The sequence below is a fragment of the Danio rerio genome, chromosome 4, assembly GCF_052040795.2.
Source record: "Danio rerio strain M-AB ecotype USA chromosome 4, GRCz13ab, whole genome shotgun sequence".
Lineage (NCBI taxonomy): Eukaryota > Metazoa > Chordata > Actinopteri > Cypriniformes > Danionidae > Danio > Danio rerio.
Genome location: NC_141024.2, coordinates 77300294 through 77318650, shown reverse-complemented (window position 1 = coordinate 77318650; position 18357 = coordinate 77300294). Strand labels below are relative to the sequence as shown.

Sequence of the window (18357 nt, the reverse complement as noted above, 5' to 3'; positions counted from 1 at the left end):
GGAGATTTTAATACTGTTTTCACAGAATTAGATCTGGGGAGTAAGATGGTATATAGAAAAGACAAGGGGAGAAAGGAGCTACTGAAAATGATGACAGAATGCAATTTAATAGATGTGTGGAGAGAGAGGAATAAGACAAAGAGGAAATTTTCAAGAATGCAACTGGTTTTAAATGAGGTGAAGTAGGATTGATTATATGTTATGTAACGTAGAAATGAAAGACTATATAAAAAGTGTATTTTACAAAAACGTTGGATTTAGTGATCATTCGATTTTTCGTGTGAAGTTAGATTGTGTAAAAGTTGAAAGGGGATTAGGTGTATGGATTTTGAACGCAACAATTTTAAAACATGAGACATACAAAGAAAAAAAAATCAACAAATAATTGTAAACAGTAAATTGGATAGAATGTATAGGAAAGATAAAAGAATATAGTGGGACAACATGAAGTTAGACATAAAAAAATGTTCAATAAAATATTGTAAAATAATATAATTAGAAGCAAAGCAAAGTACACTGTTGAAGGAGAACGAAGTACAAAATACTTCTTTAACTTAGAAAAGACTAGACAGAAAGGAGACTTAATGAAAGAGGTGTTGGATAAAAATGGAGAATTAAAACAAGGAACGGAGAAAATGACTATTTGTTTGAAGTGATTAAAAACTTTGGATTTGGGGAGAATTTTAGGAAATGGATCAACATTTTTTATTATAATAATTTGACATGTATTAAATGCAATGTTTTTTTTATCGGAATGTTTTCAACCAACAAGGTCTATAAGACAAGGATATCCACTATCTGCACTACTGCACACATTAGTAGCTGAACCATTGGGACTTGCAATAAAAGCAGTCAATGGAATAAAAGGAATACAAATAGAAGAAAGAACCGAACTTGAGCCAATTTACCAGTATGCAGATGACACAACTTTGTTGGTTGAAGACATCCAAAATGTAACAAAGGCAATGGGGATTTTAAAGAGGTATTGTAAAGGAACTGGAGCTAAGATTAATGTATTAGAGAAATAATCAATAAAACCTTTGCCTTCAATGTCAGGTTTCTCAGTTTCCAATATCTCAATCTAATGTCCATCTAAGTTCCATCCATCTGCCCTTCTAATTCTCATACACACACTCTTTTCAACTCTCAAAAATGTGGTATGTGCTGAGTGTTACCCCATTGCCTTTTGATTACTATAAAAGAATTTTGAAAATGTGTTTTAGATTTCTTATTGGGAAAAGGAAGAGCAAAAATAGCATACGACACATTTTAAGGACATACCCACTTTTAAGGATGAAAACATTAAGGACAAAATTGGTAAAATGTTTTGTAGATGTTAAGAGTAAAGCAGTGTGGAAAAGTGTCATGGGCTATTTTTTAAAGAAATGTGGTCAAGTAAATAAGGGATGTAGTGTATTATGTATGAAAACAAAAAAAGAAATGTGGACAGGTATACCAATATTTTATACAGAGGTTTTAGAAGCTTGGGGAAACTTTTTAGAAAATATGCTCATTGTACCTAAAGGAAGAAACCAGCTCTTAGAACAACCTTTGTTTTTAAACATGAATGTCAAGAAAGATGGAAATGTAATATATTATAAAAAAAATGGTGGAAAGCTGGACTTAGGCAAGTGAAGGATGTGCTCTATGAGGTGATAAATAGCTATCTTCCATTACAGGTAATTGAAGACATGTTATCTGAAAATGAAGTGAATTAAGGGAAAGGAACACTTGTAAAACAGTTTGAGGATTTAAAAAGAGCAATACCACAGGAATGGGTTGAAAGAATTGAACAAAACGAAAAGGGAGAAAATGGAGACATGCCTGATTTGTATTTTAAAATTAATTTAATAATAAATAATTAATTCACTTTTTGCTAAACTTACTCTCAAATTTGCTTATGATTAGATTGCAGATTTCAAAAAGCTGTGTTGACAGTTTGGGGTTGATAATGTTGGTTCCAAAATAGATCTCATCCTCAGACTTTGTGATTAAATGTCAAATAGAGTGACATACAACAAGGTGTTTGAAAAGATTTGGGGTGCTTCAGGTGAGTTATGGCATGTATGTATCTGCATGTATAAGTACTGTATATGTATATATGCCCACATGTGTACAGTATATGTTAAAAATTTGAAGTGGATCAAAGTTTTTAAAATTATCCTAATATATGAAAGCTTGCTGCTCAAAAGTTTTAGGATAATTTATGAAAGGTTTTTGATCCACGTTAAAATGTTCTATATTATTGTTGAAATGTTTAATTTAGTGTTTCAATAATTTAGTTATTTTTTTTATTTTTCTGTGTTTATAGGTGGTGTGGGTGTAATCATGTGTCCATGTGGGATTGTTTACTCGATCAAATTTAACCTCAGAGCTGAGAGTCCACGTGATTTCACAGACCTTCTGCTGTCATGGAAAAAATTTTCCTAATGTCACAATCTATGATTACCCTCGGGTCTTAGTTGCACACACAAATAAAAGATGTCCACGATGTCCACCTTTCCACCCATTTGAGGGCAGAGTGTAAGACCCCTCTGCTGAAAATATTAAACAAGCAAAAGAAGGAAAACTAAAAGTTCACTTTCCTTGGCTGGCACACACACACACACACACACACACACACACAAAAAAAAAGAACCTGCAGATCCTGACTGCCACCCTGTGACCGGTCCGTCCGAGCACTACTGTAGTTTTCCACCAAAGCAGCAGTATGGACAAGAGAGATGTGCTCCGCACTATTGGTCTTATGCCAGAGCTGGCTGGAAAAGTTAATAGCCAGCGTGCAGAGCAGCTTTTTTCAGAAGTAAAGAAAAACAACTACTTCATGAATATGTTAAGACCAGCAGCACACATCTTTCTGGCACGAAATATTCTCCACCACCAGAATCTTGCACATAACCAAAAGAAAATAGAACATTTTAATAAATTGTTCCATGGCAACCTTACTTTGGAATTCGATTTTAATGGTAAGGTCATAATTTTTTTAAATATTCTTCATACTTGTGTAAATATTTTATTAAAGTTTTAATGACTACCTCAAAGGGCCACATAGTTCACAGCATTTAACCTTTTTTTTCTTATTATTTTTGTTTGTCTTAGCCAACAGATTCACGGACAAGCATGTGTTTTCTGACTTGGAGAATGTACCTGATCATGAGCCAGTGTTCAAACAGGCACCAAAGGATTTTGGTAAAAAGGGTTGTTTCTCTGTTTTTCTCCTTATTCTTCCTTCTCGTTCTTTCTCCTTTGTTGCCCTCCTTCTTCCACTTGTTGTTGTTAGAGTATTACACTGCAAAAAATGGTTCTCTTAATTGGATTTTTTGTCTTGTTTCTAGTCCAAATATCTGAAAATTCCTAAATCAAGAAGAATTTTCTAGACAAGAAAAACATATTTTCTTGTTTTGAGAAATAATAATAAAAACTCACTTATTATTGGCATATTATTTCTCAAATCAAGAAAATATGTTTTGCTTGTCTAGAAATTGCCTCTTGATATAAGAAATTTTAGATATTTAGACTAGAAACAAGACAAAAAATCTAAGCAAGAAAAGCATTTTTTGCAGTGTACCTTTTATACATAATGCATCAACTGTTTTTCAATCTAAAGGCACACTTCCACCCTCGGTTAAGACTGATAAGAGATCCTTAGTGAACCAACGCAACAACTGTAAGAATTTAAATTGTTTATATTTTTTCTTTCATATTGGTTGTCATTTTAAATGGGGTGTTGTTGCTAATTATTTCAATTTTATATATTTTGTAGTGCCTGTTCAAACTTCCACTGGGAGTAATTTCACTCTGGAATGTGTGCAGCCAAACAAGGCATGCTGGACACAGCCACCCAGTCCAGTCCAGCTGGAGAAGGTTAGATTTATATATCATGACACATGTTTATTCATTAGACGATCATTAAAAATACTTTAACTAAAATGCATAAAGATGAACAGTGAGAAAGATATTGTATTGCAGTATATTATAGTATGTTCTTTTCATAGTTAAACCATGCCTTACTGGAGAGAGGGCCAAAAAATGAATTCCTAGCATCTGTTGGAGGCACAGTCCTCACCAGGTTGTATTTCCAAACATTGGGACTACTTCAAGATGTAGAGGCGACAGTAAGATTCTGCAAACACATTTTGGTATATTAATACCTTAACACAAGTAGTAGAATAAATTTATCCTTGAATGATTACAGATTTTGAATGCTTGCCTTTCTGTAATAAAGGATGTTGCTGGCCTTCAGGTAATGCAAAGAATGACCCAGACCAAAAAAACTCTGTATTTAATGTAAAGGTACAATGTTTGTTTAACTTTATTTTAATTTATTTTCACTTAACAGGGTATAACAGTCCATGTGTTCAGTGCATATGTGACAGTGACTTGGTTGCCTCCAATGTGTGGTGACCCACTGTCTAATGTTCCTGTGAGTGCTATTGTGTGATTTTTGTTACTGAGGCAGTGTAGAATAAGTCATTTAGTGTTTGTGTTGTAAATACTACATTTCTTTAAAAATTCTTATGATTTTGTTTAAGGAAAATCTGGCAAGTCATGACATCATTTTACTACCTTCTTGGACGAGCATTCACTGGATGATCGGTGTATGTGACAATATAATACATAATGTCAAGTAAATAAATAGAAAATATTAAACTGTTCCACTTATTTTAAATATAAAACCTGAAAAGGATTCAGTTCATGAAATGTAATGTTAAAGTTGCACTGTCATAGATCATGAAGAAAAAAAAAGGGAGATCTACTGGCTTGATTCCCTCTCTGGACAGAGCTTCAATGATACACGCTACTTGAGCAGTTATTGGTTTATGAGTGAAAAGTTAAGAATTCGGGATAATGGTAGTTCTGTTTTAAACCACATATCCCTGTTTTTTTTTTCACTTTTTTCTCTTTGTTTTGATTTATCTATCTTTATATGTTCATTGATATTATTTTAATCAGTCCCATCTAAATGTCTGACGGACTGTAGGCCCTGTGATATGAGAGCTTTCAATTTCAATGTTTAATGTTTTGTATGATTGTTTCTTTTAATATTGTTCTCTACAGAAAACTAGCACACCATGTATGTTTAGACACATGGGATGAGTACAGTGCTGATGAAATTCCAGTAAGCATCACCCATAAACATTGTTCCTTAACTACTTAATGTTTTCACTTTATTTGTATTTATTTTTTTACTAATTGTTGTTGTTAATGGTGGGGTTCTTTTTGTTTTTTTGTATTACCAGGGCATTCCCAAACAACATTGCTTAAATAACTGTGGAGTGTTTGTGTTGATGGTAAGTAATTTTAAAAAAAAGTTTCTTCAAAAACTTAATTAATGTTTGCATATACTGTTTTTTTGCTTGGAATCATTACAAAACGAATATGCTATTTTAGTATGCAACTGTACATCTGCTCTAATGTGCTGTTTATTTATACAATTTATTTGTAGTAATGTGGGAGTTTTCACATGAACATATCTTTAAAGGCAACCAGTTGTCTACAGAAAGTTTAATTGTCTTCAAAAAGGAAACTTGTTTCTTTTCTCAAATTATTCAATCAAAACAAATGTGTTTTGAAACCAAAGTCCTTATTTGTTACCCACAACACATCAAGATTTGATCAAGTCAAAATTTCATAATCTGACTCAAATGTACATATAGATTATAAGATTTAGGTGAGGATTGAAGCCAGGTCTCTTGGACTCAAAGCTGGGGCTTTTCCCAGCTGAGCTAACTCCTAAACTTATGAACCCAAGAGCAGAAAATTAATAATGGAACTTGAGGCATTTAGTTTTAGAAAAAAAACAAACAACTGATCTTTACTTGAAAAAAAGAATACAAAGTACAACAGAAATGACTGAAGCCGAGCTTCCAGTAAACAGGCAAAACAAATCTGACAAAAAAACACAACAATAAAGTGTCATTTAGCTTCTCAAGAGAATCAGGAGAACAATAATGGCTGAAGACTGAACACACGAGGGGCGAGGCAATGGCACAGTAGGTAGTGCTGTCACCTCAGAGCAAGAAGGTCGCTGGTTCGAACCTCGGCTCAGTTGGTGTTTCTGTGTGGCCTTTGCGTGGGTTTCCTCCGGGTGCTCCGGTTTCCCCCACAGTCCAAAGACATGTGGTACAGGTGAATTGGGTAGGCTAAGTTGTCCGTAGTGTATGAGTGTGTGTGTGTGTGTGTGGATGTTTCCCAGAGATGGATTGTGGCTGGAAGGGCATCTGCTGTGTAAAAAAACTTGCTGGATAAATTGGCGGTTTATTTCGCTATGGCGACCCCGGATTAATAAAGGGATTACGCCGACAAGAAAATGAATGAACGAACACTAGCTTGTTACACACAAACTTTGATAGGGCAAAACACAAATGTTGCTAATCTACCTTGAGTGGTGGCACACAGCAGATGGTGGGAGAGTGGTGCCATCCAATGTTCTGGAAGGTGTGTAGAAATTGGATACTGGTGTGTGAAAGGTCAGGAGCACCTCCCTCTGGTTAGGAGGAGAAATGCAGCTCAGTAAATTCTTACATTGATGACTCTAAAACATGAAATAAGTAAGCTGACCAAAGTTCTTACGAAGAGAAGAGTTTATCAAATAAATAATGTGTTGTTGAATGTTCAGTTTACTTGGGTCATGTGTATTTGGGCTGTGGGGGGAACATGGGGGAAACCCATGTGAGCACAGGGAAAACGAGCAAACTTCACACAAATGTTAACTGGTTCAGAGGGACTTTAACCTGTGAAATTCTTGCTGTGAGGCAACAGTGCTAACTACCAGGGGCCTGTTTCAGTAAGGAGGTTCAAACAACTCTGAGTTTAAACTTGAACTCTGAGTTGATTTACCGAGAGATTAAAAACTCTGAGTTTTCGGTTTCAGAACAGCTGATCTGAGTTGGGTCAATCAACTTTGAGTAGACCAACTCAGAGTTAAGCGCGCACACCGTGACTATAAAAAGGCATTATCAATGGAGCGCAGATATTACGAGTGACCATGGCAACATCTTAAAAAAAAGAGATCACCTTTTCTTTCTCCAGCTGAACTTGATCTGCTCATGCAAAGTTATAGCAAATAAGAGTGTATATATTTAAAAAGAAGCAGCCATCAGTGAAACAGAGATGGTTAGCATGGGAAAACAGCTGCTCAAGTTAATGCGTAATTTTTAATTTAAAGTATTTAAACATTTAAGTATAATAAAATAAGTAATGTAATGTGTGACGTTTATACTTTTTTTCTAAACTTTTATTCACGTTTATCAGTTTTAATAGATTTAACAGTGCACTTGTGTGTCTGCCTTTTTATTGATCAAGTGATAGAGGTTGATATAACATTAAGAAGGTAAGCAGTAATAAAATAATTTTTAGACAGACTAATAATCCCATTAATTTAGTAAGTACATGTCGAAGGTTAAGCTAAATATTTATGGAAAAAAGGTCAACCTCGTACGTGACTTTGTTCTGTGTGTGACAAAAATGTAGGCAATAGCTGTGTGTCCATCAAAATACAGGCTATTACATAAATTTGTACAAAACTGGAATAACGCCTAAAAGATGCGAATAAAGCAGCGTTTTTATCCAACGAGTCAAAGAGAACACAATCGTCACTTCCTGATTAACTTGCGGCAAATATCAACAGTAAAAACAGAATTTACTGCCGTAGAATAAGCTGCGTCAATGAATTTTTATTCAATACTTGCGCCTCAGAAGACAATTGACACACAATGAACACGTGGGGGCGTTTGAAGTCAGACGCGGGGACTCTTGACACGCTCCAGACGCTTGGAGGTAATTAATAATATACACTAATACTGAAACAGTTAAGGCAATTTAGAATGACTAAAACAACATTTAAGATGTTCTACAGTGTGCTCAGTCTGCTGGTTTGTCCATTTACTCACATTTTCATCATCATCTCTAACAAACTTTTTTTTAATGTACATACTGTAATTTGTTAAGTGCACTTCATAGTTTATGCGCATCTTTTCTTATCAAATAAAAGTTTAACCTACTCAGTTATGCACATGTTTTATTATGCATATTTTCAAAAGTTATGTGAATCATGACGTTTCCATCAATCGTTTTTATAGCCATCTCCAAAATGAGCTCTAAAATAGGTGTGTGGAAATGTAAGGCTCAGGCGAGAAATACGTTTCATCTTTAAAAAAGGGGAGGAGACCGACAGAAACTCAGAGTTTAGAGAATAAAACCTGCTCCGGACCAGGTTAGATTCACAGAGTATGTTACCACAGTAACTGACTCTGAGTTAAAGTTACCTCTCTTTCAGAAACAGGCTTGACTTACATTTTACATTTAGTCATTTAGCAGACGCTTTTATCCAAAGCGACTTACAAATGAGGACAAGGAAGCAATTTACACAACTAAGAGCAACATTGAATAAGTACTAAAGGCAAGTTTCAGGTCTGTAAAGTCTAAGAAGGGAAGTGTTAGTAGTTTTTTTTTTTTTTTTTTTTTAGTACAGTTAGTGTGATATTCAAAGAGGCAATTGCAGATTAGGAAGTGAAGTGGAGACTAAATAGTTGAGTTTTTAGTCGTTTCTTGAAAATAGCGAGTGACTCTGCTGTTCTGATGCAGTTAGGGAGTTCATTCCACCAACTGGGCAGATTGAGCGTGAGCGTTCGCGAAAGTGATTTTTTCCCTCTTTGGGATGGAACCACGAGGCGACGTTCATTCACAGAGCGCAAGTTTCTGGAGGGCACATAGATCTGCAGAAGTGAGTGCAGATAAGAAGGTGCTAGGCCAGAAGTCACTTTGTAGGCAAACATCAGAGTTTTGAATTTGATGCGAGCAGCAACTGGCAGCCAGTGCAAATGGATTAGCAGCGGAGTGACATGTGCTCGTTTAGGTTCATTGAAGACCACTCGTGCTGCTGCATTCTGGAGCAGTTGAAGAGGCTTGATAGAGCTAGCTGGCAGCCCAGCTAGTAGAGAGTTGCAGTAATCCAGTTTGGAGAGAACAAGAGCTTGAACAAGGAGTTGAGCTGCATGTTCAGATAAGAAGGGTCGGATCTTTCTGATGTTATAGAGTGCAAATCTGCACGATCGAGCAGTTCTAGAAATGTGGTCAGAGAAGTTTAGTTGGTCATCAATCGTTACTCCAAGGCTTTTCACCATTTTGGATGCAGTAATGGTTGCCCCATCCATCTGGATTGAAAAGTTATGGTGTAGAGTCGGGTTGGCAGAAACTACAAGCATTTCCGTTTTTGCGAGGTTCAGCTGAAGATGATGATCTTTCATCCAGTGTGAAATATCCAACAGGCAGGCTGAGATACGAGCTGGAACCGAGGGATCATCAGGATGAAAAGAGAGGTATAGCTGGGTATCATCAGCATAGCAGTGGTAGGAGAATCCATGTCTCTGGATGACTGGTCCTAGAGATGATGTGTAGATGGAGAAGAGAAGTGGCCCAAGAACAGAGCCTTGAGGTACCCCAGTGTTTAGATGCTGTAGGTTGGACACCTCTCCCCTCAAAGACACCCTGAATGACCTGTCAGAGAGGTAAGATCTGAACCATTGTATAACAGTGCCCGCAACGCCCAGTGACTCAAGCGTAGATAGCAGGATCTGGTGGTTGACAGTGTCAAAAGCAGCTGACAAGTCCAGCAAAATGAGGACTGATGATTTAGAGTCTGCTTTAGCCAGTCTGAGATCCTCCACGACCGAGAGCAGGGCAGTCTCAGTTGAGTGGCCTTTCTTAAAGCCGGATTGCTTGTTGTCCATGAGATTGTTTTGAGTAAGAAAGTCCAGGACTTGATTGAACACTACTTTCTCCAGAATCTTGGCCATGAATGGAAGCAGGGATACTGGTCTGTAGTTTTCAAGTAGCGTATGGTCCAGGTTGGGTTTCTTTAGCAGTGGGGTTACCCTAGCCTGCTTAAATGTAGTGGGGAATAAACCAGAGTCAAGAGATGTGTTAATTATGTGAGTCAGTGTTGGTATGACTGCAGGAGAGATGGCTTGCAAGAGATGAGAGGGAATGGGATCGAGTGGACAGGTGGTTGCATGGCTAGATAGCACAAGTTTGGACACCTCAGACTCAGAGAGCTGAGAAAAAGAGGTGAGTGTGTGTGGTGTTGGTGTTGTATCTTGCGTGTTTGTTGTAGGTGCAGCAAATCGGGCACTGATTTTTGCAGTTTTGGTGCAGAAGAATGTAGCAAAGTCATCAGTAGTAAGTGTGGAGGATGCGGGTGGAGGAGGAGGATAGAGGAGGGAGGAAAATGTTTTAAAAAGTAGGCGAAAATTAGTGACATTGTTGATTTTCAGACGGTAATATGTCTGCTTTGCAGAAGTAACCTCAGCTGAGAAAGAGGACAGAAGAGTTTGGTATGTTAAGAGATGTGCAGGATTTTTAGTTTTCCGCCAAATTCTCTCCGCAGCCCGAAGTTTTGAGCGATGCTCACGGAGAGCATCCGAGAGCCAGGGTGCAGGAGGACTGGCACGGGCTGGCCTGGATGCAAGAGGACATAATCGGTCTAGACATGATGCTAGTGTGGAGCAGAGTGTATTAGTGGCACTGTTCGAATCAAGTGCAGTGAGTTTGCGAGATGGAGGAAGAGAGTCTGAAACAATGGTGGATAGTCTATTGGGTGAGAGAGATCGTAGGTTTCTGCGAAAGGTAACCAGTGTTGGAGTGTGTGGCGGCTCAGGAGTAATGTGGATGTTGAGAGACAGAAGGAAATGATCAGATATTTGTAGTGGAGTTACTATTGTTTGATCAGTGAAGCAGTGTCGTGTGTAGATAAGGTCTAGCTGATTACCTGATTTGTGGGTAGCAGAAGTAGGTGATCTTTTTAGGTCAAAAGAGGCAAGCAGAGTCTGAAAGTCTGCAGCTTGCGGTTTGTCAACGTAAATGTTGAAGTCACCTAGCACCAATAAGGGAGTGGCAAAATTAGAAAAAGATGAGAGAAGAACATCCAGTTTATCTAGGAAGTGACCTAATTTACCTGGTGGGCGGTAGATGACAACCACATTTATGTAGAAGGGGTGGATAATGGTGACTGCATGGAATTCAAAGGAGCTGATTGTTGGCAGGGACGGTATCAGAGTAAATTTCCATTCTTTGGAAATTAGTAGTCCAGTCCCACCCCCTCTCCCTGTCTGACGAGGAGTGTGGGAAAAAGAGAAATTAGCAGAAAGAGTAGCATGTGTAGCAGTGTCCTCCGGCCTCAACCAGGTCTCAGTTAGAGCCATGAGATTATAGTCAGAATATGTAGCTATGGAGGTAATAAAATCAGCCTTGTTAACAGCTGATTGACAGTTCCAGAGGCCCACGGACAGAGAGAGTTGTGAAATAGTAGATACATGTATTGAACGAAGGTTGTGAGGATTACGCCTGCAGCGTACCTCCTGTGTTTTGCGAGTGTTAGTAACAACAGGAATTAGAAAACACATAATAAAAGTGCACTGACAACAAAAAATAAGTGTAAAGTAAAACAATACAGTAAAGTACTCAAGTGCTTTGTCGGTGTCTTTGCTCGGTGGAGTCGCGCAGGTAGAGTCGATGGTCTTTACCCTCGTCGGTCTTCACACGAGGCGGTCTTCACACGAGGCTGCCGCGACCGCTGCCGCGGTGAACTAGTTGTTTATATAACCCCAAAGCACTAGCTGATTGAATTGAGCTGGACACGCCTCGAGAGTCAAAACAAGGGCCGAAACTGAGGCGGACGACGCGAAACCGCGTCTGCGTTCGCTACACAAGCTCTTATAGTAACCAAGGAAACAGTGGCTAAACAACTTCTAGTATTATACACAACTGAAAGCAAGTTTAAATGTCCTACAACTTTACACAAACAGCTGGAAACAAGTCCTCAAACCATACACAACAACTGAAACAAATCTTAAATGTACTTACAGGCTGCTGGTCTAGATGCTGCTAAAGTGCTTCTCCTGCCGACTAATGCTAGCGTGCTCACTATATAGTGGTTACCTGGCGTTTGGACACGCCTCCCGAGTCAAAACAAGGGCCGAAACTGAGGCGGACGACGCGAAACCGTGTCTGCGTTCGCTACACAAGCTCTTATAGTAACCAAGGAAACAGTGGCTAAACAACTTCTAGTATTATACACAACTGAAAGCAAGTTTAAATGTCCTACAACTTTACACAAACAGCTGGAAACAAGTCCTCAAACCATACACAACAACTGAAACAAATCTTAAATGTACTTACAGGCTGCTGGTCTAGATGCTGCTAAAGTGCTTCTCCTGCCGACTAATGCTAGCGTGCTCACTATATAGTGGTTACCTGGCGTTTGGACACGCCTCCCGAGTCAAAACAAGGGCCGAAACTGAGGCGGACGACGCGAAACCGCGTCTGCGTTCGCTACACAAGCTCTTATAGTAACCAAGGAAACAGTGGCTAAACAACTTCTAGTATTATACACAACTGAAAGCAAGTTTAAATGTCCTACAACTTTACACAAACAGCTGGAAACAAGTCCTCAAACCATACACAACAACTGAAACAAATCTTAAATGTACTTACAGGCTGCTGGTCTAGATGCTGCTAAAGTGCTTCTCCTGCCGACTAATGCTAGCGTGCTCACTATATAGTGGTTACCTGGCGTTTGGACACGCCTCCCGAGTCAAAACAAGGGCCGAAACTAAGGCGGACGACGCGAAACCGCGTCTGCGTTCGCTACACAAGCTCTTATAGTAACCAAAGAAACAGTGGCTAAACAACTTCTAGTATTATACACAACTGAAAGCAAGTTTAAATGTCCTACAACTTTACACAAACAGCTGGAAACAAGTCCTCAAACCATACACAACAACTGAAACAAATCTTAAATGTACTTACAGGCTGCTGGTCTAGATGCTGCTAAAGTGCTTCTCCTCGACTTACCCTGATTTCTTGAGTTACCCTCGACTTACCCTGATTTCTTGAGTTTAACAAACCTGCCATTTTGAAACGGAAAACCCAGAGTTTCTCTCATTTCAGGGTTAAAATACTCTGAGTTTTCACTTAACCTCCTTTCTGAAACAGGCCCCAGGTCTCTGTGTCACCCAATCTAGAAAGGAGGGTGAGTAGGGGGATTCTTCAAGAAGAAGATAACTGAGGTAAAAAAAAAAAACTCTGGTTATTTGTATTGAGTTGTGTTAGCTAATGCAGGACCAGCCGTGAACAATCATAAGCATGTGATCCTCTTGAAAGTAGTTCATAAATAAACTTCACTAAATGAACAGAAAAACTACATGAACAAGCTGCTGTTTTGAATATACCCGTGTTTGTGTGGACAAGGCCTCATTTTTGAGGACTCTGCTCTCCATTGTGAAGCTTCATATGAGTGTTGAGGCTTCTTTTATGTTTAAAGTCTTTTCCACATTTACTGCATCTAAAACCCTCTACTGAATGAGTCTTCATGTGGTTCTTAATGGAGTCTTTATGTGTGAGAGTCTTTCCACACTGATCACATGTGAACACTATGGTTCCAGTGTGACCATTCATGTGGTTCATGAGGTTAGCTTTGGTTGTGAAGCTCTTTCCACACTGAACACATGCAAACGGCTTCTCTCCTGTGTGACTTATCATGTGGTGTTTGAGTGTGCTTTTATATGGAAAACTTTTACCACACTCTGTGCATTTGTATGGTTTTTCTCCAGTGTGAATCCTCATGTGGATTCCAAGGTCTTGCTTTTGAGAAAAACTTTTCCCACACTGTGTGCAAGTAAATCTTCTCTCTCCAGTGTGAGTTCTCATGTGGATTTTAAGGGTGACATTTTGCTTAAAACTCTTTCCACACTGAGAGCAAGAGTAAGGTTCCTCCCCGGTGTGAATTCTCATGTGTACTGCCAAGTTTCCTGTATTATAGAAGCTTTTTCCACATTGTTGGCATGTGTACTTCCTTTCCCCGGTGTGAATTCTCATGTGTACTGCCAAGTTTCCTACATGATTGAAGCTTTTTCCACACTGTTGACATGTGTACGGCCTCTCTCCAGTGTGAACTCTCATGTGGGTTTTAAAGCTTTGTTTTTGACTAAAACTCTTTCCACACTGTTCGCAGGTATAAGGTTTCCCCCCTGTGTGAACTTTCATGTGAACATCAAGGTTTGGCTTTTGACTGAAACTTTTTCTACACTGTTTACAGCTGAAATAACATCCAGATTTGGATTTCCGAGATCTTCCACGTGATGAAGTCTTTTTAGTCAGTGTGGGTTTTTCATCAGTCTTTATGTCTTGGTGTTTCTCAAACTGCTGTTTCTCTTTCATTTCATTCTGATGAAGAGTCTCTTCTTTCAGCACCATCAGGTCTTTAAAAGAAAAAAGTTAACTTTAGTATGAAGGCTTAAAGCGAGAAGCATGAGATAAATGTTTCACCCACAAATGAAAATGACAGGCTGCAGGCGATTGCCAATGTTATTAATTATGTTATTATGTTAATGTTATTATCAGTCAAAACTCAAATCACACAGCATGATTTGAATCGCCGACAGCTCCAGATATTTAGCATGCCAAATATCTTGCGGGCATCAGCGACTTATCGGCGATTCTCTCAGATCGCGTCTTTGATAGTTTATACTGTGTGATTGTCACTCACGTGCACGAGCAGCGATTTGCCTGTGATTTCAGGCATTTGTCGGCGATTTCTCAAAACCTGTCGGTGAGTCAAAATCGGGGCTAAAATCACGCAGTCTGAACTAGGCATTAATGAGCTCAGGACAAATCTGTTTTGCATTTTTCTATGCATTACTAACATTATATTTGCAGAAATTTCCTGCCGTGTTTGCCAGTCATGTAGACAGAAGACACTATCCAATTGTTTTAATGAAAACTAAAAAGTCACTGTGGCCCTGTTTACGCAGGTATTCAGGTTAGTTTTCATCAATCTGATGCAACTTTTATTGTTTATAAGAAAAGAAAATGCAATTAAAAGTTTCAGAATTACCTCAATTTATAAAAAGACTATTTTATGCATTAAATAACGAAATAGGTTAATTTACTAATTTCCTTCATTTCCGACTACCATGCACTTTTTTCAGTTTTACAGTTTTTTGTTTTTTTAATATATAATTATTTTTTAGGGGTTTTCACCTTTATTTGGATAGGACAGTGGAAATTTTACAGACAGGAAAGTGTGGTAATCAGAGATAGGGAAAGGATCGGCAAAGGACCACAAGCCAGGAATCGAACTCGGTCGCCGTGAGCACCTTGGTGCTATGTGTCGATGCACTAACCACTAGGCTTTTGGCGCTGACAGTTTTACAGTTTAAATAAGTGTATAAGCTTTTTTTAAATAATCGTTTAACAAATATTTAGCACATTGAAAGTAATTAAATTATCTTGTCTTTTGTTTTAAAAATGTATGCAAAGGAATTGATTGCACGTGCATTGCTTTCATGCCACATTTTCAAGGATAAATTCGCGTCTGTGTGCTGCTTTGAAAAGAATAAAATTATTTAAAAGCACATTAAAGACTATACACATAAAATAAAACAGTCAAAGGTGTATCTTATGGAGAAAAACACCAATTGACAAATGCTGCTTTTGGTTTTAACCGAATCAAGCAGATTTAAAAAAAATCTAATTTGCAGAAAAGAAATGACAAACATTTTGCAAAAGGACAAACTTAAACATATAGTTTCTGTTAAAAGAACATACTACTTTATATATTCTTTTGACTCCAATACAACAGCTAAAGCCCCGGTCAGATCACATGATTTTTACTGTCGTTTATGAAAGTCACTACGTCAGATCATGCAATTTTAATTTTTTTTTATTAAATCTTGATTTGTCGTGGGTAGCAAATGTGCCAGACTACACGTTCCTTCACAATCAGTCATCCTGTGATGTCTACAATGATGGTTATTTCCCAAAGCGGTCACATAGGTTGCTATAACAATATATATGAGCAATATCACACGAGTAGCAGTGCGATATGGCTGTATATCGGCACTGGTGGGAGGCGTGCGTTGGCACGAGGGTGCAGGCCGAGTGCCTTAGTACCCCCACCAGTGCCGATATACAGCCATATCACACTGCTATGATTGTGATATTGCATTTATACAACAGTTTGACGGCATAATTGTGTATATAATAACAAAATCAAACATGGAGAGTCTCAAAAACCCTTTTGTATGAGGAACTACTTTCTTCCGGATTCAAATCATAAGCTGACAGTTAAACAGTTGAGCAAGCATCTTTTAAACTTTAGATCTGTAGTGTCTGCTTTTTGCTGGCTGTATGTGGGCGGAATAATACACAAAGGGTAAAGAGGCTGTAGGAGTTCTGATATTGCAGAATATTGCACGGCTATCAGCCAATCAGATTTGAAAACCAGACAGAACTGTTGTGTGTGTATATATATATATATATATATATATATATATATATATATATATATATATATATTTTTTTTTTTTTTTTCTTATCTCATTTTCAATTTGTTTTTTAAAATATTATTTTAATCTCAATAAACACTGATGCTTGCAGACAATAATGCATTTTATTTAAAGGGGCCTTTCATGACACTCAAGGTCACCGTACAGGACAGCTAGAACAATCAGTTCAAGAAAAACATAATAAAAATAATAGCAATAGCAAAATCAAAACAATACAAACTTAGCAAATTTAGCATTTAGCATAATTAAAATTGGGGGCTTCCACATTTTTTGACGTATTTTAAACCAGGGTTTCTGCAGGTTTCACCAAGTTAAATTATTGAACCATTTTGATAAATAGAGTTAAAATGACCTTATTGAATGAAAAGTTGAAGATTTTATTGAGATGGATTGTTAGTGATTGTATGGGTTTTGGCCAGATTGGGTAGCAAAAGATGAACAAAGGAAAATGAAGACTTGTTTAAAAAAGGTTTAAGACCTACAACACAATATTTCAGTAAATTTAAGACTTTTTAGGGCCTAAAATTTGGATTTTGGAATTTACAACATTTTAAGACCCCGTGGAGACCCTGTTTAAACACAATAGCCCTGGTAATAAGTTATTATAATAATAATGTAATTCTAACTCAGATACAATCTGTGAGAACTAGTAACAACTTCTAGAAACAAGCTTAAACCCATAAAGTTGATAAAAAAAGGGAATTGTGATCACAGTGACATATAAGTACAAAGTACTAAGCCAACACTATCACTGTAATAGCAGATATCTTCTATTAGAATACTGTAGGTCTAATATCGTCAGCTCAATTAAACTTCTCTAAATGTACTGTTTTTGTTTATTTTATATAGAGTCAGTGCTCAAGGACTCTTTAAAAACAGTAGGAGAACTAGAAAAGCAATAACCTTAAGAAGGTTGAGAAAATGGGAGACTAATAATACATAAAAAAATATTGACAAAAAACATGAGAACAAGTAACAAGAAACAAACTCATTCCTCTTTCAATGAGTGCTTATGTGCATTTAGGAGAACTAGGCAGCACACTCAGGGCTGCAAGATGGATTTAATATAGTATTCTTATTATTAAAAAAATATCAGTAAGAAAACCAACCTGTTTGTTCTTGCAGATCTTCCTGTTTGACTCTGAATGTTTCTTCAATCTTCAGGTCTTCACTCTCCTCTTTAATAAACGCCATCTTTATAACAGTGTGGAGATCAGTCGCTTTAGCAGGAGTTTTTCTCTGTGTTTGGACACCTTATTCTGTTTAAAATGAACAAAACAATAAAAAAGTCCTGTTTAAAATAAATAAAACAATGAAAAGAAACAAAATAACTTCATAGAAGTAAAGTTGGTTTTATATTCACACATTCAGACTTTCCTCTTAATAATATAATTTCATAAAAGTATTATTTGCAAACTCTAAACAGTAAAATCATATTAGCAGCAAATGACTATCAAAGTACAACATTGTTCACAGTCAAATAAACAGTGTTAATGCTGTTTTCAAGTCATATTTGCATGATAATTCCAATCAAATATTCAAAGTAACATGGTAAACAATACAGAGACTTCTAAATGAACGAATGTGCGACTATAAAAACAACTTTACCTCTATAATAACTTCTCTTCAACACTTGCTTCAACAGTTTCTTTATATGAGAGTAATCAACAAATATAAATCAGGTAAAAGAGTAAGTCTGAGTAAGAAACAATGACCTGATTAAAACTAGTACTCCATTTCTTGTATACTTTGAATGGAATGACATTATGCTATTTAATAAATTAAAACACTTATTACACACATTTCTGTTAACTTATTCAAACAATAGCCCAGTACTCTGAGTAAAATAGCACTACGTTGTATAAAGAGTTAAACAATATTGTCAACAACAGGTTCATAATTTATCATCGGGTAAAAAAGCCTGAAACTTTAATCAATCGCTTTATTTTCATGTAAAACACAAACCTTTCTCCAGCTGAATCCTAGCGCTGGGGCGGCGCAGCCTTATGAC

The 18357-nt window shown here is 37.3% G+C and overlaps 4 protein-coding genes across 5 annotated transcripts in view; 1 reads left to right on the top strand and 3 right to left on the bottom strand.

Annotated features, from left to right (window-relative positions):
- Nucleotides 1–18336, bottom strand: part of znf1086 (zinc finger protein 1086) — an 893143-nt gene extending 874807 nt beyond the window's left edge. Inside the window, exon 1 of the mRNA XM_088650920.1 lies at nucleotides 18183–18336. The gene's annotated coding sequence lies outside the window, so the exon portion shown is untranslated. The remainder of the gene's footprint in view (nucleotides 1–18182) is intronic.
- LOC148682837 (uncharacterized) lies at nucleotides 2319–4291 on the top strand. The gene is made up of 6 exons (XM_088650979.1): nucleotides 2319–2966; nucleotides 3100–3189; nucleotides 3608–3667; nucleotides 3764–3864; nucleotides 3996–4115; nucleotides 4196–4291. Exons 1-6 carry the CDS (start codon nucleotides 2711–2713, stop codon nucleotides 4289–4291), a joined length of 723 nt encoding a protein of 240 aa, XP_088507105.1. The 5' UTR covers nucleotides 2319–2710.
- On the bottom strand, nucleotides 5491–18357 carry LOC148682835 (uncharacterized). 2 transcript variants are annotated; one of them, XM_088650940.1, is made up of 4 exons: nucleotides 18312–18357; nucleotides 17456–17605; nucleotides 12871–14258; nucleotides 5491–8285 (listed from the first exon to the last, which is right to left on the bottom strand). In XM_088650940.1, the coding sequence occupies exons 2-3, from the start codon at nucleotides 17538–17540 to the stop codon at nucleotides 13252–13254; spliced, it is 1092 nt and encodes a 363-aa protein (XP_088507066.1). In that variant the 5' UTR covers nucleotides 17541–17605; nucleotides 18312–18357; the 3' UTR covers nucleotides 5491–8285; nucleotides 12871–13251. The 2 variants fall into 2 exon arrangements, with proteins under 2 accessions (XP_088507066.1, XP_088507067.1); XM_088650941.1 differs by having other exon boundaries at nucleotides 5491–6768; nucleotides 12996–14258.
- Nucleotides 8385–12845, bottom strand: LOC148682836 (uncharacterized). Its single transcript, XM_088650877.1, has 2 exons — nucleotides 10955–12845; nucleotides 8385–10873 (listed from the first exon to the last, which is right to left on the bottom strand). The coding sequence occupies exons 1-2, from the start codon at nucleotides 11400–11402 to the stop codon at nucleotides 8505–8507; spliced, it is 2817 nt and encodes a 938-aa protein (XP_088507003.1). The 5' UTR covers nucleotides 11403–12845; the 3' UTR covers nucleotides 8385–8504.